This window comes from Trachypithecus francoisi, unplaced genomic scaffold (assembly GCF_009764315.1).
Source record: "Trachypithecus francoisi isolate TF-2019V2 unplaced genomic scaffold, Tfra_2.0 Lachesis_group10, whole genome shotgun sequence".
Classification (NCBI taxonomy): Eukaryota; Metazoa; Chordata; class Mammalia; order Primates; family Cercopithecidae; genus Trachypithecus; species Trachypithecus francoisi.
In genome coordinates this window covers 44,504,208-44,529,796 of record NW_022681455.1, presented here as the reverse complement: position 1 = coordinate 44,529,796, position 25,589 = coordinate 44,504,208, and the positions used below count along the sequence as shown (strand labels likewise).

The window sequence follows — 25,589 nt, the reverse complement described above, 5'->3', positions numbered from 1 at the left end:
CAAAGGCCTGGGAGCGCTCTCAGCCCAGGGAAGCCCTCCCCACTTCCCAAGGAGCAAGAATATTCTTTCTTCTTTCCTAGTAGAGGGCAGGAACAGCCAGGGGAGGGGGACATACTGAGTGACTGTGGAGGGGTAGTGTATTGTGACTAGAGGTAGGACACCTGCCCTCAGATGCTGGCCCCAGCTCTCATAGGTGTTTTAGGGCAGTCATTTCCTGTTTCCTTGTTTCTTCATCTGTAAAATAGGGATAAGGAAGCCCATCCTAGCTCCATTATAGGGTGGTTGAAGAATCACATGAGATTTTTTTTCTTTTTTAGAGATGGCATCTCGCTATGTTGGCCAGGTTGGTCTTGAATTCTTGGCTCCAAGCAATCCTCCTGCCTTGGCCTCCCAAAGTGCTAAGATTACAGGTGTGAGCCACCACACCCAGCCTTTTTTTTTTTTTTTTTTTTTTTTTCTGAGAGGATAGTTCTGAAAGGACCTTGAAAGGACCTTGTAACTGTTAAGTGCTGGACAGTTGTAAGGTGCTGATACTGTCCCAGCCCTGGAGACATGGAATGTGAGACTAGAGGCTCAATGTAGTCAAGAGAGGAAGAGGCCACAGGAGTGAATCAGGTCCTGTGAGTAATAACCTGGGGGCCTTTGACCCTTCTCAGCTATCCCATTGAACTCTTTCATCTACTGATTTAGGATTTTTCCCATAATTTCACTCACCAAACAGTGAGCCTTTTGGTCAAAATGGGGCAGGACCCTTTGGTCAAAAGGAGTAGAAACCCAACACTTAGCTTTGGCAAAGGGACTTATTAGAAGGCTGCCAACTTAGCTCTCAGAGCTGAAGGCACTGCCAAGGAGCCAGACAGCTCTGGGAGCCTCCGGGACTAGGCATGGGGATCGAAGATACCAGGATGCTGTCTGGGTCTATCTTTCGTTTCTGCTGCTCTCCCCCAGGCTTGATTCCCTCCTGCCGCAAACAGACCTTGTAAGTGTGGAGAGAAATGACTTCCAGTAGCAGGAGATCCAGATCCTTCAAGGACACATGTCCTTCTGTCTCCCTCCACTTGGACAAATCTCAGGAAGGACTCTGATTGGCTTATATCAGATAGCCACCCACAAACAAGTTGCCGTGACCAACAGGATACTCCTGTTGGCCAGAATCTATTATCAGAAGCCAGTGGAGCAGCCCCAAACACCAGCTACCTCGCCTAAAGCAGACCTACCACTGGGCTAGGAATTGGAAACAAAACTGAGGAGGAGACAGCCCCTACACCTCAAGCAGCTCACAGTCTAGTGTGGATGTGGTGAGAGGGTGGGCAGCCAGGTCACTGGAGTGATGCAGGTACTGGAAAGATGGGGTCTGACAATGGAAGGGGTTGTTTTGTGGCATCAGGGACAAAGAAGCACCTCGCCTTCAGAGAGGAAGTAGTGCTTGAGTTCAGATTCAGAAGACCAGTGATTGTTCCTTTCTATGGCTGAGATGGTGGGAAAGGCATTTCAGAGGGAACAATTTGAGCAAGGGCTTGGCAGCATGAACTGGGCTGCAATGTCCCAGATGCAAAGAGGAGCTTATTTCCAACAAGGTGTCCAGCCACGGAGGGCCTTACACACCAAGGTGAGGAGGCTGGATTTTACCGTAAGCAGTGATGAGCCACTAGAGGGCTTACAAGGAGCCTGCCACAGCGGCTGTGTGAAGGCTGGATGTGAGAGAACCAGACTGGATGCCAGAGACTACATGCCCAACAGCTGATGCTGTGATCCAGACAGACACTGGGGCCCTGAGCTAAGACGGCAGCAGGAAAGGAGAGCTGCCTGGGTGGGAGGCAGAACTGAATCAGTAACTAGATGGTGGGGTGGGGTGGGAGGGCTGAAAGACAGAGAGGTGACTCCGTCAGGTGACTCTCTCAGACAGAGAGGTGACTTCTGGTGCTGGCATCTGGATGGATTGAGTTTGAGGGACCTAGGCAGCATCCCAGTGGACTCAAGTCTGGAATGCAGGTGTAGGAGAGTCTGGCATTACTCACACCACCACCCCCCAGCCTCACCATCCTGGTAAGCAGTACCCTCTGCTTCTCCTGGGACATCACAGTTAGGAAACCCCACCTGGAAGAGGTGAAAGCTAGAGCCCATCAGCAGGAATGAGTGGATGACCATGGCAGAATTCTGAGGGACCTTGGCACATGGGGGATGGCCAGAGGGACAGAAGTCTGTGGTGAAGACTTCTGGAAAAAGAATGGTCGGAAAGTAGGAGGAGAGCTAAGAGAGTGGCACACCAAAGGGTGGCCCTCAAGGGCAGGGGTCAGAACGTGGCCTGCCGAGGGAGGAGCCACACTCCATATCCTCCTCATAACAGTGATAGCGGGGCAGCAAGGAGTTAGTTTTGCTCGTTATCCTTTTAAATATACTTTGTTTTCTATTTTGTTAGTTTTAAAAGTAGATTTTTAAAAAACACTTAGAACTAAAATCCTCCTTAGAAGAATCTTCTGTGTCTGGTAATAATTTGCCTGCCAAAATATTTTTGTGATATCCATTTTTTAAAAATCAAGAGATGATTAAATGAAAATTATCAACTCTGATCTTATGCAGTTAATTTTTTCAACATTTGCCTGCCTTATGGTATGGATGATCCTGTAAATGCTGAAGGTGGTAGGGGCTCATTTTTATACCAGCCATGCACACGGCAGCCATGTGATTTGGAGTGAGGCCCTGCCCCTTCCTTCTGAGAAGTTGGTTCAGGGCCCTGGAATATGCCCCGATGGGTCCTGCTGTGTCATGCCCAGAGGCGGGCTGCAGGCACGAAACAGCAGCAGGAGCAGTTAGGACCAGATGGCAGGAAGAACTCCAGGTCCTGAATATGAGGTGCTAGGCGGTAGGACTAGAGTCACCTCATTGCAGAGGCATCCCGCCTGGCCCCGGGTGGGGTTTCCCAGGTGTGGCTCCCCAGGAGAAGAAGGAGAAGGGACTGCCTGCCAGGATGCTGAGGCTGGATGGTGCTGTGAGGAATGACTAAAGAGCCAACTCCAGGGCAATGCATACCAGCAACCTGGGGCTCCCCCTGCCAAGCCTGGTCCTACTCCCTGGGTGTGGCCCATGGGTGTCCAGGGACATATCTGGGACCAAGGGAAATTATAGAATGTTTTAGGCCAAAACCAAGCAGGAGTTGGTCTGGTCTGTTGCCTCTGACCTTCCTCCATTGCCTCTGTCGTGCTGTCTGTGAGCCCCCAACACCACCCTGCCTCCTTGCCCTTCACATCGATCCTGAAAATAGGGAAGGACCTCAGAAACTTTGCACTCATCCAAAGATACCATCTCAGCATTCAAGAAGCAGGTCTCCAGGATGTGTTCTCTCCAGCCTCAGACCCCTGCCCCTCATAGTACCTTCGTTCTCCACACACCCCTCCTATATTCTTTACAATGATCAATATTAACCGACCATTATCTCAGGGGGATCTCCACTACAGCCCATGTAGGAAGATATTATTATCCAGTTTCACAGATAAGGAAACTGAAGCTCAGATAGGTTAAGTAACTTGGCCAAGGTCACAAAGACATAACTGCCAAAGTCAGAAATGCAAAGTCAGCTGGTACCGCTAAGCAACAACCCCCTCCAGCCCTACACTCTGAGAGGCCATTAGTCAAAAAGCACGATCTGGTTATTCCACAATTCTGGACACAATCTGTGTGTGAATTTGCATTTGATTTGCATAAGGGATGTCACAATACCTAGATATCTTTCCTGCACTATCCCTCTCCCCACCACCTGCCTCTCAACCAGGATTTTCCTCCTTGAGATGCCTGGCAGGCTGGGCAGCACCATCTGGTCCCTCCCTCTGCCAAGGACGCCTTTGCTGGTTCAGAGTGTTCCCTCCCACCAGCCACTACCCAGTGCACTGAGTTGTCAGGGTGCACATCTGATGGGAAACTGCCTGGAGGAGGAGCTAAGTGCCAGCAGCCCCATTTCCTCCTGCAGATCTCAGGGCAGGAGTGCAAGGGTACAGGAATGGGCAAATGGGGGAGGGTCCCCAGACCAAGACACATCCTCTGTCTTCTGTCTTCAGCCCCAGATTTAGCTGCCTTCTCGCCTCCCACGCCTGCCCGCTGCTGTCTGGAATGCTGGGAGGCTGGGAGAGCTAGAGGCAGACTGGATGGGGAGATGGAAGGGAAGGGACCTGGAGCTTGAGCTCTCAGTAGGAAGGAGGAGAGGAGGCTGCTGGCACCCTGGGCAAGGCATGGGTCTCTTTCCCCTCTCCTTTCTCTCTCAACCTGCACTTTCCAAAACGGTAGCCACAGGCTTAATGTGCCCATTGAGCCATCAGATTTTGAAGACTTCATATGAAAACATAGTATATAAAATATCTCATTAATACTTTTATATTGATTATATGATAGATAACATTTTAGACATACTGGGCTAAATATAAAATTAATTTCATGGTCAGGCACCGTGGCTCATGCCTATAATCCCAGTACTTTGGGAGGCTGAGGCAGGTGGATCACTTGAGGTCAGGAGTTCGAGACCAGCCTGGCCAACATGGTGAAACCCAATCTCTACTAAAAATACAAAAATTAGCTGGGCGTGGTGGTGGGCACCTGTAATCCCAGCTACCTGGGAGGCCGAGGCAGGAGAATCACTTGAACCCAAGAGGCGGAGGTTGCAGTGAGCCAAAATTGCACCATTGTATTCCAGCCTGGGCAACAAGAGCAAGATAGAAAAAAAAAGCTACTAATTTTACCTGTTTCTCTTTACTTTTCTTTTTTTTCTTTGAGACAGAGTCTTGCTCTGTCACCCAGGCTGGAGTACAGTAGCGCAATCTTGGCTCACTGCAACCTCTGCCCTCCAGATTTAAGTGATTCTCATGCCTCAGCCTTCTGAGTAGCTGGGACTACAGGCACCTACCACCATGCCCGGCTAATTTGTGTATTTTTAGTAGAGATGGGATTTCACCATGTTGGCCAGGCTGGTCTCGAATTCCTGACCTCAAGTGACCCACCCACCTTGGCCTCCCAAAGTGCCGGGATTATAGGCATGAGCCACCACGTCCAGCCTTGTTTCTCCTTACTTTTTAAAATGTGAGCACTAAAGAAATTAAAATAGCATATGTGGCTTGCATTTTGGCTTGCATTATATTTCTGTTGGCCAGAGCTGTTCTCAACCCCATCCTACGGATCAGGCAGTTGCTGTTCTATAAAATACTTAGTGCAGGGTCCTGTTTTGAGTTGAATGGCTCTTTATTATACCTGTCTTTTGGCAATATACACCCCCACCCTCAGAGGGCCAGTCCAATGTAGGGTTCAGAGCATGAATTTGACAGACTGAATTTAAACCCACCTGTAATATTTCTAAGCTGCATGACATTGGGCAAGTCAATTTACCTCTCTGTGCTTTAGTTTCCCAGCAGAAAAATGGGAATAATACAAGTGCCTATCTGAAAAAGGCTTTTCTGAAAAAGGCTTTTCTGAGGACACATGAATTAATAGGCATAAAGAACTAAAAAGATTGTCTGGCACAGAGCAATTACTGTAATTGCTGTAGAGCTATTATCTAAAATTTTGGGCTGCTCCCTGCTAGTTTCATGTGTCAGATAATATATTATGCCCTTTGGATGCATTATTTTATCCACTCCTCCAAATAATCCTACTGGAACTGCGACCTTCATTTCTAAGAGGCAGCATCTGAAATTCAGAGAGGTTCAGTAACTTGCCCGAGGTCACACAGATAACCAGTGGATGTGTACCTGGATCTGCTTCACTCCAGGGACTGATCCTTAAGCACTATTCTGTACCACCTCTCTTAGTAAATGCCCACCAAGACCCTCCAAAGTAACACCACTACCTCTTCCTTTTGCTCCAGATCTCTACCTGTATCAAGGACCTGCCAGTCTGAGAAGTTTCTTGTCATAAGGCCATCCAGGGGCCACCCACCCCTACATTACCAGACTCCGGCATGCAGGATACCGTAACAACATCAGCATTGTTGGACCCCAGCCACTCCTCGGTCTCCCCCCAGGACAAGTCCTCCACTGGAGGACACACTTCAAGCACAGGCCCACAGCTCTCAAAGCCTTCAATCACACCAGTCCCTGCAAAGTCCAGGAACTCACATCCTGGGGCCAATTTCCATCGGATGCGCCGGATCATTGCTGAGGATCCTGAGTGGTCACTGGCCATTGTGCCCCTCCTCACAGAGCTCTGCATTCAGCACATCATCAGGAACTTCCAGAGTGAGTCTGTCCCTGCTTTGGGTGGGAAGAAGAAGGCCAAGAGTGGGGCAAGGTGGGTGGGGACTCTCTGGAGCCAAGAATGCAGAAGCTGGGTCCTGGGGCAGCCCCTGCTCTCCCGTATGGCATCCTCATACCTACTCAACACTTCCCTTCCACCCAGGGCCAAGGCATTTTCTCCTTCTGTTCCCACTGGCAGATCCCACCAGGCTTCCACCCACACTACACCCTCCATGCCTCTGCCCTCTCCTTGCCTTTTCCACTCTCTCCAGCAAAACCCAGCCTGAGCCATATCTATTTCCTTCTCCAGAAAGCCTTCCCAAGTGAACCACCCTCCACTCTGATGGAGTCTTCCGTGCCATGTAGGGTCTCTTGGTTTGTTCCATATTTTGTGCTCTGTAATATGGATCCTTTCCAAAGATGGATTACCAGCCTCTCCTACCAGATGGAGCGCTGTCTGAGGACAGGGCCATTATTTCATTTCCAGCAACTATCGTCACCCAGTCTCACTCATTTTACTTGTTTATTGTCAGCCTCCCCTCACTGGAATGTAGACTCCAAAAGGGAGGAGCCCTGTTTTGCTTACTCTTATATCTCCAGTACGTGGGACATAATAGTCTCTCATAGTGGTACCTCCAGGTCCTGGCACATAGTAGGTGCTCAAAAAATTTCTTGTTTTGAAATGGATGAATCAAATAAGATTGGAAGCCACTGACCTCAGGAATTGTATTCCCCATCAGACCAGTTGGTAATTGAGAGTTGGACCTGAGAGTCTTCCTCAGTCCGGGAGCTCCCTGAGAACAGATGCTGAGATGTCCCCCTTCAGGCAGGGAACATCCCAAAGCTAAAGGCTGGTGTCCCACCCTCCGCCTGATCCCTCCTGAGAGGAGAGGCTGTCTATCCCCTAAGCAGGGAAGGGTCTTCCCTTTGCCTGGTGCTCCCAGGCAGGCCCAGCCTGAGGCATCATGTTGAGGTGTCCCCCAACACTGTGACCCCCTGCTTTCCTTCCTCTGTTCCCAAAGAAAACCCTATCCTGAAGCAGATGCTCCCGGAACACCAGCAGAAGGTCCTGAACCACCTGTCCCCTGACCTACCACTGGCTGTGACCGCCAACCTGATAGACAATGAGAACTACTGGCTCCGCTGCTGCATGCAGCGCTGGCCCGTGTGCCACGTGGCCCACCATGGCGGCAGCTGGAAACGCATGTTCTTTGAGCGGCACCTGGAGAACCTGCTAAAGCACTTTATCCCAGGCACCACGGACCCCGCGGTGATCCTCGACCTGCTGCCGCTCTGCAGGAATTATGTGCGCAGGGTCCACGTCGATCAATTCCTTCCGCCGGTGCGGCTCCCGGCCCAGCTCCGGCCGGGCGACCAGTCGGACTCAGGCAGCGAGGGCGAGATGGAGGAGCCCACCGTTGACCACTATCAACTAGGCGATCTGGTAGCTGGCCTGAGCCACCTGGAGGAGCTGGACCTGGTGTACGATGTCAAGGACTGCGGCATGAATTTCGAGTGGAATCTCTTCCTCTTCACCTACCGCGACTGCCACTCCTTGGCAGCCGCCATCAAGGCGTGCCACACCCTCAAGGTACTGTCTGCTCCCAGCCTGCCCCCCACCCCTCCTCAGCATCTCTCAGATTCCCTCTCCCCTCCTCTTCCTCCTCTATTGTTACCTTCTTCCCATTTCCTTCTCTTTCATTGGTCAAGTGTTTTTTAATGCACCCTGCACCAAGATACACGGTTCTGGGGGTGTAGAGATGAACAAGGTGCTGCTCTCCCAGTTCACCAGTTTGTTTCATTGAACAAACATATGCACTCCAGGCCCTGTCCTAGGTGCTGAAGATTCAAGGAGAGCAAGATTGTGCCATTTGTGCCCTCTGTAGCTAACACTCTTGATGGGATAAAGGCACTAATCAGCAATCATATAAACATAAAATTGATACTAGAATAGGGTTGCCAGATTTAGCAAATAGAAATACAGGATATCCAGTTAAATGTGAATTTCAGGTCCAGGCACGGTGGCTCACACCTGTCGTCTTCCAGTGACTGAGGAGGCTGAGGTGGGAGAATCCCTTCAGACTAGGAGTTCAAGCCTGCAGTGAGCTGCAATCACACCATTGCACTCCAGCCTGGATTACAAAATGAGACCATCTCCAAAAAATTTGAATTTCAGATAAAGAGCAAATAATTTTTAGTATATGTCCCGAATATTCCATGGGGCATTCTTATTTATCTGAAATTTATATTTAAGTGGGCATCCTGTACTTTTTTCTGGTACCCCTGAATTGGGATGAATGCCATAAAGAAGAGATACTCTTATGAGAGATTATAAAGGAGCATTTGACCTTGCAGGGGAAGGCTTCCCTGAACAAATGTCACTTACATAGAGATTAGAAGGAGGAGTAGGAGTTATAGTCTCAGAGGGAGGAACATTCCAGGCAGAGGGAGCAGTGCATACAGGCTCTGTGGGCAGAGTGAACATGGCCAGCTCAAAGAGAAAGAGAAGACTGTGTGGCTGGCACAGAGTATGAGGTGGTCAGCCTTGCTGGGTAAAGGAGGCCTTGTCCAGGAGGCTGTCTTTATCCTTAGGAGCTCTGGGACACCATCCAAGTGTTTTAGGCAAAAAGGTAGGTACCATTACTGGATTTCACACGTGAAAATGTCACTCCCTCCATGAGGGAGGATGGCCTGGGCAGGGCAGCAGTGGATGTGCAGATTACCTAGGAGATCATTGCCAAATCCAGGTGAGGGTGAGGGTCATTTCAGCGAGGGTAGTGTCTGTGGAGTCTCAGAGGAGTGGAGAGAGTCAAGACATATTTAGGCAGACATGTGTCTGGCATGCACGGGCCACACTGGCATAGGGAGGATCTGAAGGAGAAGGAAGGAGAAGGAGGTGAGGTGCAAGACGTCTGGCTTGTGAGGCTGGATGGCTGGAGGGGCCATTTGCAGAGACAGGGAATGTGGGAAGAGGATCAGTTTTGAGGGGGAAGAGTGTAAGTTTCAGTTTGAGGCATCTCAAAGAAGGGGTCATTTTGTTAGTCAGGTAGAGGGTCCGAAGCTCTCAGATGAGAGGTCTGAATTGAATGTGGAAATGTGTGTCGTCTTCATGAAGGTGGCAGTTGCAGCCCTGGATTTGGATGGAGTCTCACAGGGGAGAGCCAAAAGCAAGACAAGGAGAGGCCTGGCATGTGGTCTTAGTGGAAGAAGAGCTTGCCAGGAAGCCAGAGGGAGGAGGAAATGGGGGACATGGCATTGTGTCACAGAGCAAGGGAGGGGTATGTTTCAAGTAGAGGGAGTGAGCAACGGGGTGGAATAGAGCTGAGGACTGGATTTAGTGAACGTGGAGGTCACCTAGGGGAGCTATTTCAGTGGAGTGGCAGGAGCAGAGGGCAGATAGCAGTGGTGTCTGGGGAGAGTGGGAAGCGAGGAATGGGTGGCTGTGATCAGCTCTTTCAAGAACTTGGCTGTGAAGGGGGAAAGGTACAGCCATAACAGATGAGAGCTTTGGGTTCCTTCAGAATAATGCACATATGTTTAAAACCAGTGTAAGGTTCCATCCAGTTGCAAGAAAGAGGATGAATGTAGAAGAAAGGCACGGGTTCATAGACCAATAAGTCAGTGCTTGGTATCAGGAAAATGACAGGTTCCCATTCAATGGCTGGGAAGGCAAGAGGAGAGTTCACCTGCTGAAAGAGGGAGCTCAGCAAGGAGGCTCCTGAATTATGAGGAGGCTGCAAAAAGCTGAAATAGTTGTTGTAGATTATAGGCAAGTATTTTGGCCAGAGAAATATAGTTAGATTGGCATGCAGCATTACAAGCCTATTGGTGGTTCCAGTGATAGCAACCAGTCCCGTCAGCTGATGTTTTCTATTTTGTCATTTGCTTGCGCACAGGCATGCAGAAAATAGAGAGTGGGGCTGATCCAGGGTAGGGCTTTGCCAGAGAGATGCAATGAAAAGAGAAGAGACACAAAAGACTCAGCTGGGTAAGAGGGGTATAAAGAGGAGTGAACTGAAGGCTAGGGAGAGAGAGGTCAGACACTCAGAGGTCTCAAGGGAGAGAGAGGAGCAGGATAAGCCAGCAGGAAGGTGAGGGGGAGAGGCTCCCATGGACAATATTCATATTGCCAGCCCCATCCCCTTTCCTTCATTCCTTTATCTCATCCTTTTCCTGCTTCTCTACCTCCCCACTTTCTCCCTGGTTCTTGCCCTGGCAACCTCCTTCAAAGAGGTCCTCTCCTTGCCCTGGTGGATCTTGGCTGGCAGAGGAGGATGCAGTGAGGGGCTGAGGCCTCAGGCAGGCTTGGATTCCAAACCTGTCTCCACTGCTTCAATCACTGTATTATTCTGGGGAAATAATATAAGCCTCCATTTTGTATCTGCAAAATGGAGAGAACTTTCTCTTCTTCATCGAGGTGCTGAAGGTTAGAGATAATGGTTATGAAAGACCCAAGCGGCCGGGCATAGTGGCTCATGCCTGTAATCCCAGCGTTGTGGGAGGCCGAGGCGGGTGGATCATGAGGTCAGGAGATCAAGACCATCCTGGCTAACATGGTGAAACCCCGTCTCTACTAAAAATACAAAAAATTAGCCAGGTGTGGTGGCGGGCACCTGTAGTCCCAGCTACTCAGGAGGCTGAGGCAGGAGAATGGTGTGCACCCGCAAGGCGGAGCTTGCAGTGAGCCGAGATTGTGCCACTGCACTCTAGCCTAGGTGACAGAGCGAGACTCCATAAAAAAAAAAAAGTAAGAAAGAAAGAAAAAAGAAAGAGCCAAGCATGTAGTAATTGCTCAATAAACAGTTATCTTTCCCCCCTGCTACCTGCCACCAATTCTACACTACTCTGCCATGCTGGTAGGCCTGGCCCCCTCCAAGACCCAGCCAGGTGGCCAACACTAGGTGAGCCAAGTTTGCCAAAGATCTAGGTGGGCAGGCTGATTATCCCTGGCTGGCAGGTGCCATAGACCCTCTGCCTGCCCACAGATCTTCAAGCTGACCCGAAGCAAGGTGGATGATGACAAGGCACGCATCATAATTCGAAGTCTTCTGGACCACCCAGTCCTTGAGGAGCTGGACTTGTCACACAACCTCATTGGGGACCGTGGTGCACGAGGTGCTGCCAAGCTGCTGAGCCACAGCCGCCTGCGTGTGCTCAACCTGGCCAACAACCAGGTGCGTGCACCTGGTGCCCAGTCGCTGGCTCATGCTCTGGCACACAACACCAACCTCATTTCCCTCAACCTACGTCTCAACTGCATTGAGGATGAGGGTGGCCAGGCTCTTGCCCATGCCTTGCAGACCAACAAGTGCCTCACCACACTGCACCTCGGTGGCAATGAGCTGTCTGAACCCACCGCCACACTCCTGTCGCAGGTGCTCGCCATGAACACCACACTCACCAGCATCAACCTGTCCTGCAACCACATCGGGCTGGTGAGCCACCTACTCTGGGCTTGTGAGGGTGGGTGTGGAATCCAACTGCCAGGAGTACTTGTGGGATAATTATGAAGATCACAGACTTTACATACTACATACTGCATCGAGTATGCACACATACTGTGTATCCCAGTGATTATTATTTTTCCTTTAATCCTTACAGTTATCTAAGTAACTGTATATTAACCTTAAGCGTATTTAACTCTAAATATATTTAAGTATATAACTAAGTATATTTAACCCTACTTTCTAGATGGAACACTAAGTCTCAGAGAGGATTATGAATTGCCCAAGGGCATCAAGTCAGTAGAAAGTGGCAAGGCTGTGGTTCAAATCCAAGATTGATTGAAAACCTGAGTCCTTTCTAATAGACTGTGTCTCTCAAACTTTCTTAACCAAGTCTGAGAGTAAGAAATGCAACTTATGACCAGGCACAGTGGCTCACGCATGTAATCTCAACCCTTTGGGAGGCTGAGGTGGGTGGATCACATGAGGCCAGGAGTTTGAGACCAGCCTGGCCAACATGGTGAAACCTCATCTCTACTAAAAATACAACAATCAGCCCAGTGTGGTGGCATGAACCTATAACCCCAGCTACTTGGGAGGGTGAGGCAGGAGAACTGCTTGAACCCAGGAGGCGGAGATTGTAGTGAGCTGAGATTGTGCCACTGCACTCCAGCTTGGGTGACAGTGCAAGACTCCATCTCAAAAAAAAAAAAAAAAAAATGCAATTTACATGAACACCAACATACACATAATTTTGAAATTTATGACTGTGATATATGCTGATTTTTCCTTTACATTCTACTCTATTGTATTTTTAAATGCTTCTGTGACCCATTAAATTGACTTTGCAACACACTACTGGGTCACAACTACAGAATGGTGGCATTCTGCCTCCCAACATGAAATTCTTTCACATTGGGGCTAGCCCACCCAACCCAGCAGGGGTTGGAGCTGTGATGACCATTGAGCAGGGCCCTCCGTTAGGTCACTGAACCCTCTGCTAAACCTCCCCATGAGAACCTTGCTCACCTACACAGGCACATACACGCGTGTGCATGCACACACACACACATACACACACACACATTTTCTAGAGGGGGTGCTGTTGACTGCAAGTAATAAAAAGCTTAACCAGAAATGGCCTTAAGCAGGAGGATTATTCAGTGTCTCCCACAACCAGAATTAGAGGGCTATAGGGTTGGTAAACCCCTGGGTTCAGTGCCACCCTCTGCTCTGCCCACCCCAGCCTCGTGGCTAAGGCCTCTCTAGTGCTTCTCTCGGTCCCAAGATGGCTGCCACAGTTCTGACATCTCACATAGGGACATGCGCAGAGGCAGAAAACAGGAGAACACCTGCTCCCTTTTCTTCTCTTTTTGGAGTGAGGAGAACCTTCCCAGAAGCCACCCCCTCTCAGCTTCCCCCTTGCATCTCATTAGAGTTGTCCCACAAGCCCATGGCTGAACCAAAGGAATGGAATTCTCGTCACTGCCAGAGATTATGTTTTTCAAGCTAGTAGGGTTGAGAAATCAATTTAGTGGGTATTGGCTACCATTTTTCAAAAGGAAAAGAATAGAATATGTCAACGTGCATCACAAAAAGGTTAAGTATTGTTTTGCGAAACTTTATGTTTTAGTCACATCTACATGAAAATGTGTAGTATGTATGTCAGATCCTGGGTAGTGATGTATATGACCCCTTCCTTTGCGCCCTTCTCCCAGGATGGTGGGAAGCAACTCCTGGAAGGCATGTCAGACAACAAGACCCTCCTGGAATTTGACTTGCGCCTGTCAGATGTGGCCCAGGAAAGCGAGTACCTCATTGGCCAGGCCCTCTACGCAAACCGAGAAGCAGCCCGCCAGCGAGCCTTGAATCCCAGCCACTTCATGTCAACCATCACTGCCAATGGCCCTGAGAACTCTGTGGGATAAAATGACCTGACTTGGATCATGGCCCCAGCCCTGTCCCTCATTTCATACCCCTGCCATGCCTGCTGCAGAGTATCACTCTGGTTCAGAGGGAGCGGGGAGGGGGACCGTGAATATCCTTGGAGTGATCAAGGGTTGTATGGATGGAGACATGAGGCAGGAAAGGGAGACTGGAATGGGGGAAGAAAGGGTATGCAGTAGGAACCCAGCCCCTGTGCCCAGGGAAAGGATATTACTGGACCCCCACAAATGACCAACTTCTTCCAGGAATAGGGAAGTCAGAGACGTGTCTGAGGGACTGTGCCTGCCAGAGTCTCCCATGGGGTCTGCCTGCCTCCCTGACTCCCCTCCCCACCATTTTCTTCTCTACCAAACAGATCCTTGATCTTCAAACACACACACACACACACACTCTGGCTACAGCAGAGCTATGCCTGGCTCTCTTTGCCACCCTCACCCCTGTAGATGCATTTCCCTGTTGCTTGACTCTGCTTTAGGTGATCCAGTTCTATAGGCCACGCCATCCCCTATTTCCCCAACCCCCAACCTGGGAAGGGGACAACGAAATGACACCAGAGACTCAGACCCAGTGGCCTCCTCTGGGGAGGCAGCTGTAGATGACGACTTCCAGGGAAGGATGACACGATTCCTGCCACCCACCCCAGAGAGCTTCCCTGGGAGGGAGGGAAAGAAGTGCCACACTGGGACAGGAAGTCAGTGAGTCATCCACAACTTTATTATCCACCAGTTTGATTTGTACAATCTTTGCGCTTCAATCCACGACAAAAAGGCCACAGTGTGATGCACCCAATTGACAGAGACCTGTCTTCTCCCCAGCCAGGCCCAGCCCACCCCACAAGCCCTTGTCCCCAGGCCACATGGAGCCTTCCAGGTGCCCTCCATGAGTCCCCATCACTCTGTAGCTGTCCACCCTGGGGCCACACCTACAGGAATCACATCAGCCCCCAGGGCCTCAAGAGACCTAGCTGACTGATTCAGGCTGAGCGCCATTCCCCATCCTCCTCAGGCTGATTTATTGGCCCAGAGCCTCCAGAACTGTGTCCCCAAAGGGCAGGTCATGGGCTACAACCCCAATCCAGGAGTGCCTGCTCTCCAAGGACTCCTTCCACTAAGCAGACGCTAAGCAGAGCACCAAAGGGGGCTTGGGAGTGACTGCATGTGTATGCCTGTCTAGGCAACCTAGAGTCTGTCTGTGCCTGACACCCTCTGACAGTTCCGGAGTGCAAACGTGTAGGTGTGAGGGTGTGTGTGTGTGTGTGTAGCCACAGCTGCTAGCAGAGGTTCTAATTAGAGAAACAAGAACATTCAGTGTAAAGTTTAATTTTAGAGATTAATTTTCTGGTTTTTGTTTTCCCTGGCAATCAATAAAGCTACCAAGAAAATAGACCAAAGAATTGGTTTCTCTCTAAGTCTGTGCATGTGTGGGAGATGAGGCTGTCTGAGACAACCTAGGCAGAAATGGTCAATACAGGCAAAAATAATAATAGAGGTCCCCCTTCCCCTCTTCTGAGACCAGGCTCTGTCTCAGGAACAGGCCTGAGGGAGAAGGAGCCATGTTCCTCCTCCCCTGGAGCCCTGAGGTGGCCAGGCTGTCCCCACACAGAGCATGACATCCGGGTGCCAGCTGGCTAAGAAATGGAGCCTGAGGCTGCAGCTCACCACCTGTACCTCACAGATGTCCATTCAGAGGAAAGAAGGGTGCTCCAAATGCCAGGTCCCCAAGAAGCACAGACTCGGGGTCCAGGCAGGTTCAGTGCTGATAGGCAGGTGGGCACTACTGCCAGGGAAACCTGGTGGGCAGCTGTTTCCCCTGCCCAAGCCTCTCTCTACCTAGCCTCTTCTCCCTCGTCACTCAGCCATCTCTACCTGAAAGTAAAGCTAAACTCTTTAGAAGCCATGGGCCATGGTATCCCCACAATTTGGGCCCCTCTCCCTAGGAAGAAGAAAAGGGGAGCCAGAAGTGATGTTGCATAGGTGGAGGCCACACAGTTGGTGGTGCAGGCCTGGCTGGGCTGGAGGAAGATGAGAGGGGCTGAAGGAGGGGAAGGAGGAGTTCTGATGGCTCAGGCGAAGTAAGAAGCATCAGGGGTGAGAGATGTGGGTGGCCCAAGGGTTATCCTCTCTAGCCTGAAATGTGAGCTCAATCCCTGGGCACTAAATCTGCTGGGGAGATTGGGAGGGCAGGAGGGCTGTTCACAGACATGCACACTGAAGCACATTGGGGTGGAGGTGGTGGGGTGAGCACAGGGTGAGAAGGCGGTGTCAGAGCTTTAGGGGAACAGGATGTGGGGCCAGCGCCCTGGGGTGGTGGCAGGATGCCCCTTTGAAGACCCTGGGACACACAGCAGGGCTTCAGCTCATAGGATAGGGGAGGATGGAAGGGTTGGGCAAGATTTAGAGAATGCTTGCCTCTGACCCTGCCATTGGAATTGAGTTATTTCTCCAGTTGGGACTTGTGACAACGTCCTCAGCCCCCCCAGAGATGTGTTTGAGGGAGAAGCACGCTCCACTCCTCTGCACAGGTTTAGGGAGGCAAAGGCCGCCCCCACAGACACCCCACCTTTGGAAGTCCTTTCCTCCACCCTCCACTGCCCTCTCCTCTCTTACTCCCACCTGCTTCCAGAGGTCCCCGTTGTCACCCAGGTCTATGTCATGCTCTCTCCCCTTAGTCACTCGCCCTGGCCAGCTTTAACAAGTGTCACCCGCCTGGGTGTATCTCACACTCACTAAAGGGAGTACACACCCAGAACCCAGATGAGGAGGCCCCTGCTGGGAGGCTGCGGAGTTTAGAGAAAGGACTGAGGTACACAGTCCTCCACATTTCACTCTCCTCACCACTGCACCCTGGCAACAGCTCTGCAGGACCAGGGAGTGGGAGATGAGTGCCGTCTGTGCGGTGAGCACAGTCCCTCTGGACCTGGAGTGGGGGCCCAGTTAGATAAACAACAGCGGAAGGAGCGGCAGAAGGGAAACCCCAATCTTGGGGTGAGCGCCAAGAAGAGGATAGCAACATTTCCACGGTGTTGGATGGAGGCTTGGGGCTGACACCTGGCCCCAGCCTCAGACCCACTAAATGCACTAGCTAGTTGGAATCCAGCCTGCTGGTCACCTAACCACTGCTCCCTCCATAGAGAGAGGCCCCAGGGGAGTGAGGCCACGGAGGAAGGAAAACCCCAAGTTCCCTTCTCCACAGCCTCTAAATCTCCCAGCTGCACGCCAGGACGTCTCCCTTCAGACAAGGCCCAACGCGGGGCCCACAGCACGGTTGTCATCTAACAGTCCGAAGATCTGTTGAAGCGCTGGACAGGAGGGAGGTGTCCCTTTAGGAACTCAGGGGTAGGGCTGGAAGAATGACTCTGCCAGGGGGATCTCGGGGAGCAGCCGACCCCCTCCCACCCATCGGTCTCTTTATGTACAGGGACGACAGGGGTCTCGGTCCCATCCGGGTCTGTCTTGCGGCCCTCACCTCCCTTTCCCTGCCCCCCGCGCGGCTTCAGTCACCGTGGTGACTCGCCCTGTGCCGCACAGGGAGCGTAGTCCAGCGAGGGGCAGGCGGGAGGGCGGCGCGGGCCACGCCGGGGACGGAGGTCACAGTGAGGTCTCTACGCAGGAGCCGTGGCGGTGCAGCGGCCGGTGGCTGTGGCCCAGACACCCCTCCTGTCGGTGGACGATGAGGACCGGAAAGTAGAGGGCGTCGTGGTAGGGCGGCGGCGGCCCGGCCTCCTCCTCGTCGTCGTCCTCGTCGTCCCCCATGCTGGCCTGGCTGGACAGCCGCGTCTGCTCCGTGGGGCAGCTGGCCTCGTTGACGCTCCCGCTGCGGCTGCGCCACAGGCAGCTGCGCCGGGAGCCGTAGAGACGGCCGAGCGAGAAGCGGCTGCCCCCGCAGCCCGCGCCCCCACCGGGGCCCGGGCCGGCCCGCGGGCTGGCGCAGATGCTCAGGGCGCTGCGCGAGAAGATGGACGAGCTGCTGACGGCGCGCTGGCAGTGCTCGCAGCTGCGCCGGTAGGGAGCCACGCCCGCCGCGCCCGGGCCGCCTACCCCGCCGTAGCGGCACGAGGGCGCGTAGCTGCCGCTCGCCCCGCCGCAGCGCGTCCCGAGCCCCGCCAGGTCCATGAGCACCGCCTCAGAGTAGCTGGGCACCAGCTGCTGGTTGGAGCGGATGTGCCACTCGAGCTCCGTGCTGTCCACTGTGTTGACCCGCGGCAGGCGGTGGGTGAGCGGGGGCAGCAGCTCGTCGCTGGGGCTGAGGCCGCCCTCCGCGCTACTGGCCGACCCCGGGCCCTCCAGGCCAAAGAGCTTCTCCACGTGGTAGTGTGCGTAAGCCGTGCGGTACTCTGCCAGCACTCGCAGCGGCCACGACAGCGTGAGCAGCGCCGCGGCCCAGAAGGCCGAGGAGCAGGCGTACCAGGGCGGCCGGGCCGGGTCCGGGAAGGCCACCATGAACTCACGGAAGTCCACGTTCTTGAGGTGCATGCCCTCGCGTGCCTCCATGTAGTCGTCCAGGCCCTCGTTCTCTGCGAAGAAGCGCGCGCGCTGGCACAGGTACGCGTTCTCGGCCTCCACGCTGGCGAAACTGAAGCACTTGGTGAAGCGCAGCCGCGTGGCCGGCGCGCCCTCCAGCCCCACCAGCGTCTTGGACACGTCGCGGACGCCGCAGCGCGCGTAGTCGAACTCGGCCTCCGCCACGTGCGTGTTGACACGTTCGTGGTAGACCTGCGGCGCGGGGGGCAGGCGGCAGGGTCGCGAGGAGCCCGTCAGCGGTGCCCGCTTCTGCCCACTCACCCTCGCCCGCCCCATCGCTGCTCTGGTTGCCCGGTCGGACCCTAAGTGTGTCTTGGTTTAGGTGCCGGCTGGAGCTGGTTAGGATCTTTCCGTCTGAGTTGCAGAGCAACTGACGCCCTCTGCGTAATCAGACGTGAGGACCAGACTAGAACCAGCCCTACCTGTGCGTGTTTAAATTCTAACTAAACCCTGCGTCCTCTAGGGGTCAGGCCCTGGCCACGAACTGCCCCTCTGGCTTGCCTGATCCATTTGCCACTGCCTCTGTTTTCCAAAGTGCTCCAGCATCACCACAAACAGCCTTCTCTTCTTCTTTCTTCCCTTTTACAATTGTGTTTCCAAATGGGTTCCCCAGAAGCACTCCCTAACGAACCCCTCTGTCTCTAGCCTTCCTGTTCAGGCTATAGCTATCACTCAGCCTCCTTCCTGCTTCTCACCGGCCCCAGGCTTCTGTCTGTTGATCCTTATACTAAGACAGATGGCCTACATCTGGGAACGTCTCCTCCAGGACTCCAATATGCCTCATCCTGGCGAGTCCACAAAGTGCTGATTGACCTGCCCACCCCCAGTGAGACTTCCTATGCCCACCTCTTCTTAGACCCTTGAACCTGAGATCCAGGAAGCTGGGATTGAGCCTAGCACTACCATTTAAGAGCAGCAGACTTTAGACAAGTCACTGAGTTTAGGTGTCCATACCTGTGAAAGAGAACTCGGTAGCAGTCACCTCACTGAATAGGTAGAGCATGCTATGATATTGGGCATGTGAAGCCATCTCCAACCATTAAGCACTAATTTTTTTTTCTTTTTTCCTTTTTTTTTTTTTGAGATGGGGTCTTGCACTGTGGTGATCACAGCTCACTACAGCCTCAACTGCCCAGGCTCAAATGATTTTCCGACCTCAGTTTCCTGAGTAGCTGGGACTACAGGTGCATACCACCACACCAGCTACTTCTTTTTATTATTTCTAGAGATGGGGTGTTACTATGTTGCCGTGAGGCAGGCTGGTCTCAAACTCCTGGCTCAAGAGATCCTCCTGCCTCACCAAAGTGCTGAGGTTACAGGCCTGAGCCACCACACTCTGCCATTAATCACCAAATAGACCCATTAAGCACTAAATAGTATACAGATCCTGGAGCCAGACTGCTTGAGTTCAAGTCTCATCTCCACCACATACTGCCTATTTGACCTTAGACACGTTACTTAAACTCTCCAGGCCTCAGTTTCCTCATCTGCAAAATGGGAATACCTGCCTACCTCACAGGGTTGTTATGAGGGTTAAATAAATGATTTGATGTGTGTAAAATACTTAGAGCAGAGCCTGGCTCCTGGTCGTTGTTTGCTGTTATGACTATGGTTGTTGCTATTGCCCTGCTGTTGCAATGCTCATGGGAGCTCACTGCCTTGTGCTCCTCCCACCTTCCCCCAGGGAGGTGGGGAGGGAGTAAGGCAGGGCCAAGTGCCACCTCCCATGTTGAATGTCTTGCATTCCCCACCAGCTCCTCACCTGGGTGGTGGTATAGGCGTCTCCGTTGCGGTATCTGGTGACCTGGCGGGTACGGCGGACATAGTGGTAGCTGATGGCCTTCCACCAGATGCAGGGTGTGGCTTGCTGCATGCGGCCCACACGCTCCCGCACACTGCTCACATCAACACGGTGCTGCAGCTCATGGCGGGCTTGGCAGTGCCAACACTCCACCAGGTAGACGGCGTACAACATGAGCAGGAAGGCCAGGGGGATGTAGACATAGCCGTTGGAGCAGGGGCTGTCATGGTACATGAGGCTGTTGCCCTGGTAGGCGCTGCTGAAGGTGAGGCGCGTCACTGTGGTGACGTGGCACCAGGCCACTGCCCCCAGGCAGCCGTACATGAGCAGTGAGAGCAGGAGGCACTTCCAGTGGGACTCACGGCAGAGGGACTTGGTGAAAGAGGGCTGGATGGGACGCTGCTGCTCAGGTGGGCAGGGAGGGGGCCGAGATGAGTGGGAAGTGAGAGCAGGCAGGACCCACCACAGAGATGGATGCAGGGATGGAGGGGCAGAGGCCAGCACCAGAAATAAGCAAAGAGAACAAGGATATGGAGAGAAAAGGTGAGACCAAGATGGGAGTCAGGGGCCAGAGGTAGAAATGGAAGTGACACAGAGCGAGCCATGAGGATAGGAAAGGGGACCAGAATGCCAGTACAGGCAAGTGCAGAGAGAGAGACACCCCAAGAGGCAGAGAAGGATCAGAGCCAGAGATGGAGGCCCAGGCAGCAAACACAGATGGATAGGATGGTACCCAGAGAGCGTCCAGAGACAGACATAAAGACGGCAATGCAACAGGAGAAGGTGTGGACAGGGAAGACAGGGGAGGACAGACAGACAGGCATCAGCGAAGGCAGGTCCCCAGCCCAGACCCCTTCCAGGTCCTCTAGAAAAGGGGGAGGGACCCACTGACATCACCTCGCCACTTAACAAGTGGGGCCCTCACTTTCAGATTTGTTTCAGTCCTAGGTTCTAGAGGAGCTGCTCCCCTCCGACCCATCCACCTCCCTAACCCTCACAATTAGCCTAACACCTCCTTTGGAGAAGGGCCTCCAGAGAACCCCAGGCCCTGTCTCATTCCCCGTGTTCTGGACCCTGGTTCCCCTGTGAGTCTCCCTCCTGTGCCCTGACATCCTTCCCTTTGTCCTAGGATGGGAGGGAGGGGGCTGGGGTCCCTGAGCGGCAGGCAGTCCAGGAAGAGGTATCCAGAAGGGCAGAGGCATGTGGCTGAGGAGAGGACAGGCATAGGGGATGTAGGACCAGGGTAGCAAGGACGACGTTTGAAGCCCAGCAATATGTCAAGAGAAATGATTTTTGGTACTCTCCTGGAGCCTGTCTGTTAAAGCACTTGGCACATTCTGTCCCAGGGTTGGCCCAGGATTTGTTTACATGTCGGGCTCCCCACTAGATTGGGTACTCCTGAGGAACCATGCTTCATTCTCTTTGCATCCTAGGTGCCTACCATGGTGCTGGCCCCCAGCAGCCACATCCTAATTGAGTGTTGAGTTTGATTTATTGTAGTGGCCTCTGTTTTCCCACCCCTCCTCTCTGCTTTCTAGCTTTAGGAACCCATCCCCCCACCACACACACACACACACACACACACACACACACACACACACACAGCCTCCTGCTGGGATCCTGACTTAACCCCTCAATTCCTCCTCAGGTCTGACCTAGAGGCCAGCCAGGGAAGAGAGGAAAAGAGTGGAAAAGAAGGTACAGTAATAGGCATCAAGTTCTGGATCTAGAAGTATGGATAGTTAGGCGAGCTAGGAAATAGCACACAGTACATGTGGATAAGGAGGTTAGGGTACATGTGCCTTTCGGGGAGCCTTGTCCTTAGGAGGTATGAACATATGGGTCCCTTCGTGTGCCTACCTGGTTGTGCGCTTGTCCCCATGTGGGTACCTCTGAAAGGGGCTTCACCTGCAGGCCTATCCCCACTTGTGTGCCTCTGCCCTAGTGCAGGGTGCATGCGTGTGCACAAGTGTGCATGGGAGGCGGGAGTGGGGGTGCTCCTGGTACTTTCCTCAGTCTCTTTGTCTTCAGGTTCAGAGGACTGAGGACTAGTGACCCCAACTAGGGATATGAGGAAGCAGCAGGAGCCTCGTGAGAGGTGCACACCACCCCCCCCCACACACACACACTCCCAATGACCACAGGGGGGATCCCCCTGTACACATCTGACCTCCTTAGGGTCCCAGATCAGATAACACCACCACTTCCCCATGGTACCCTGCTCGTTCTGTAGCCCCTACAAGTCTCCCTTCCTGGCCTTCAAGGTAGCATCCCCCTCTGTGAGACAGGATCCCTGCCACCGTCCCCACCCCAGTAGAGCCTAGCCCCCTCTCTCATAAGCCCAGGGTCCGCAAGGCTCCGCCCCAGGCCCCTCCCCCTGCCCGGGACCCCTGAGCCCCGCCCCTGGCGCGGCCCCTTCCCCGGCACCGCGGACCGCCGCCGGGTGGGGGCGGCGGCGCGGACTGCGGCTGCAGCTGCCGGCTCGGGGTGCGGGGCGCCGGCCGCGCTGCGGCGGAACCGGCGGGGGCCGCGTGCGATGGGGGATGGGGGGCCAGGCTGCGGCCGCGCTCGGGGAAGGGGCGCCCTCGACTCTCACCTCCTCTCGGGCGGGGCCCTCGTCCGCCGCCGCCGCTGCCGCCGCCGCCGTGAGCTCCTCCGGGACTCCGGGGCCGCCACCGCCGCCGCCGCCGCCGGCGGCGCTCTCTCCCGCAGCCGAGCCAGGGGGGGACATGGCGTAGAGGGGGCGCGTCGAGCTCAGGACCTCCCGGGGGGCTGCCAGGGGCCGGGGGCATCCTGCGCGGGCCCTGGGGAGAGGACGGGAGGGGGCGGGGCCCTCGCTGCTCCCCACCCCCCGCCGGGGGGAGGGGGCCCGGAAAGGGCACCGGGAGTAAGGGACTGGGGGTTGGGGGTGGGAGGCAGGCTGGGGGGCCGGGCCGGGGGGGCCGGGGCCGGGGGCGGGTGTCACCTTGAGGCCCTCGCGGCGCCGCTCCGCCTCCCGCCCGCTCCCGCCGCCGCCTTTTGTCTGAGCCGAGCTGGAGCCAGCGCGCCCCCCCTTCCTCCCAGCGCAGCCGAGCCCCGCCCCCAGCCCCCCAAACTCCGCCTTCCCAAGCCTACCTAATAACCATCCCCCGAAGGGGTAAAGCAACAGGGACTCCCCACACCCCTTCCCGGCTCCCAACCGTGCTCACTGCACCTCCCTCCCGCACTCCCATCTTGGGAGAATCTATGCCGTAACTCCTCTCCATCTGTTCTCCGTGGACTGTGTCCCCGAGGTTCAACCAACAGCACCCCCACACACGCACACATCTGTGGTTCCCCCAAGTTCCTGAGGCACAGGAGTGGGGAGAGGAAATTGATCCTTGGAACCCTAGGGAAGATCCTTACTCCCAGTTGCATGGTGAAGGGTTAAGGCAGAAGCTAGACTTCGAGAGGAATGGAATAAGGTGAAAGGGAAGAGATTGAAGCTAGAGGTGGGAAAGGACTAACAGAGGGCAGAGGAAGGACATTGGAACCGGCCTTCACTGAACCATCTTCCTTCCCTAAAAGAGCAGCTCCAGAGAAGCAGTGAAGTGTGTGCAATGCCCTACGCTGGAGGGCAGGAAACCTGAGTTCTAATTCTCAATTCTGTCTCTGTCATTAAGGAGTTATACGACCTTGGGCAAGTGCCTTCCTCTCTCTGAGCCTGAATTTCTTCATCTGTGCAGTGAGGAATTTTACTGGACAATTTCTAAGGCCCCCACTTGTGGGTGTAGGAAGCAGGCCAGGCTGAGCCACTGCAAGCAGGCTATCCTTTCAGGCCATCCCACACTGCTCTTCCCTGCATTCCCTGGCACAGCAGGAAGGACCCTGACATTTATTCATTCATTCATTCCTGGATGTCTCCATTCAGTAAACAGGTGTTGGGTACCTATTGTGTGACCAGTACAGAAGTGAAACACAGTTTCCTTCCCTCAAGGAGCACAAAGTCTAATGGGGAGAAAAGAACACGAAAACCAACCATTATGAGGAATGTAATAAAAGCCATGCATGATCAATCTTGTGCATACACAGTTACTGTGGAATCCTACTATGTGTCATTAGAGTCTTTGACATACAGTAACTGTTCTCCCCAATTACTCATAGGGAACCAAGGCGGAGGGAGAGTGAATGGCTTACTCAAGGTCACCTGCTAGCACTCACAGAGCTAGTCCTAGAATTCAGATCTTTCCCACTCAAAAGTCTATGGGGAATATTTGTGGGTAGGAAGTTAGTTTGGGGCAAAGCCTCGATGTCTGATTTTGGGGGATAGGGTACAAGCACACTGATCTGCCCAGAATGTTCCTTCCCCTTATTGGGAACAGCCACTGTTCCCATCCCTCTAGTACACTCCTGGCCCTGTCTTCGTTTTACTGCTCTTCTCTTTCCAGGCAGGTGAAGGTGGCTCTCTGTCCACCTATTGCTTAGAGCTATCCAGCCTGCATGGCCCTCTCCAGGTTGATGGGTCCATTCTCCCTGCCCAGAGGAAGGTGGCTGTCCAGAAGAGGCGAGGGTCTTGTTCACTCCCTTGGCAGAGGCAGAATCTCACTTGGTGACTCATTCCAGCATCTTCCGCCCGTGCTTTTTGGGAAGCTGGCCTCACAGCTAACTCCAGCCCGTCTTGTTCCAGTTTCAGCCCCTTCCACGCAATTCAGTCCTCACTGCCCACAGAGAGCAGAGCCCCTAACCTTGGCCTTTCCAAACCCACAGAGGATCCTCTCGTGCTCCCCATTTAGGCACTATAATCTTCCTCTTGACACTCACCCCCACTGCCTTCCTGTCTCCACTTCAAAGGGCTTTGGAGGAGGGACACTTTAGCTCTTTTGGCCAGCCCTAGAGCTCCCAAGAGACAAAAGGCTACCCCTGCCTTCTCCATTCACACACAGTACCCTTCCCTGGAAGCTACAGGAAAGGGGGGTGAGGGAGGAGGGGGCGGTGGAAGGAGCCAGCTGACCGGCTGGTCACCATGGAAACCAGGCCTATTTCCTGAAGATGAGCCTAGCTGGGGTGGGTGGAGAGGGGGAATGGGGGCACAAAGGGAACCAGAAAACAACAGAGAGAAACACCAGAGGCCCAGCCTCAGAGAAGACTGGAGCTGCAGAGACGAGGTCAGGTCCCTAACCATGCTGTGGCCTAAGTCAAAGTCCCCAAGTCACGCTTTCAGATAACACTGCTATGGTCCCTCTCCCCATTTCTGGAGTGTTGGAAAGGATTCCTGTCAAGAGTGCAAGCTCTGGTACTGGGGCCAGTGGGTGACTCAATGCTGACCTCATGTGGCCATAAAAGGGACTGCCACACACCTGTTATGGCTCAGGGCCAAACACCTGGCTGAGTTGAGTGGGTTTTTCCTTAAATTCAGACTCCGTATGACGAAAAAGGAGGTCCTTGCACACTCGTCAGTTCTTACGTCCTTGCAGAGGGCTCAGACACTCCCACCCTATGTGGTTTACATCTTGATAAAGAAAAGAAGCTTTCACTAAAAAATATATAAAAGTTTTGGATTACATCAGAAGCCATCTCTGCACTTTCTATTTTACCTTGAGCAAGCCAGCTCACCTCTCTGGGCCTCAGTTTCCTGGCATTAAAATGTGGATGATAGTGTCAGATTTTGTATGGGTTTTTTGGGTTTTGTTTCTGTTTTTTGACTGAG

At 53.4% G+C, this 25,589-nt stretch overlaps 2 protein-coding genes across 5 annotated transcripts in view; one reads left to right on the top strand and one right to left on the bottom strand.

Moving 5' to 3' along the window:
• TCTE1 (t-complex-associated-testis-expressed 1) overlaps positions 1-14,302 on the top strand; it is an 18,445-nt gene extending 4,143 nt beyond the window's left edge. For 3 of the 4 annotated variants that reach the window (XM_033217348.1, XM_033217347.1, XM_033217345.1), the window contains exons 2-5: positions 5,846-6,215; positions 7,235-7,803; positions 11,198-11,647; positions 13,375-13,600. In XM_033217348.1, coding sequence (XP_033073239.1) covers positions 5,939-6,215; positions 7,235-7,803; positions 11,198-11,647; positions 13,375-13,584 — 1,506 coding nt within the window. In that variant the 5' untranslated portion in view covers positions 5,846-5,938 and the 3' untranslated portion in view covers positions 13,585-13,600. Of the gene's footprint in view, positions 1-5,845; positions 6,216-7,234; positions 7,804-11,197; positions 11,648-13,374 lie in introns of all 4 variants that reach the window. The other variant, XM_033217349.1, reaches the window with a different exon arrangement.
• On the bottom strand, positions 14,295-25,589 carry TMEM151B (transmembrane protein 151B). Its single transcript, XM_033217344.1, has 3 exons — positions 22,521-25,589; positions 19,886-20,326; positions 14,295-18,315 (listed from the first exon to the last, which is right to left on the bottom strand). The coding sequence occupies exons 1-3, from the start codon at positions 22,653-22,655 to the stop codon at positions 17,191-17,193; spliced, it is 1,701 nt and encodes a 566-aa protein (XP_033073235.1). The 5' UTR covers positions 22,656-25,589; the 3' UTR covers positions 14,295-17,190.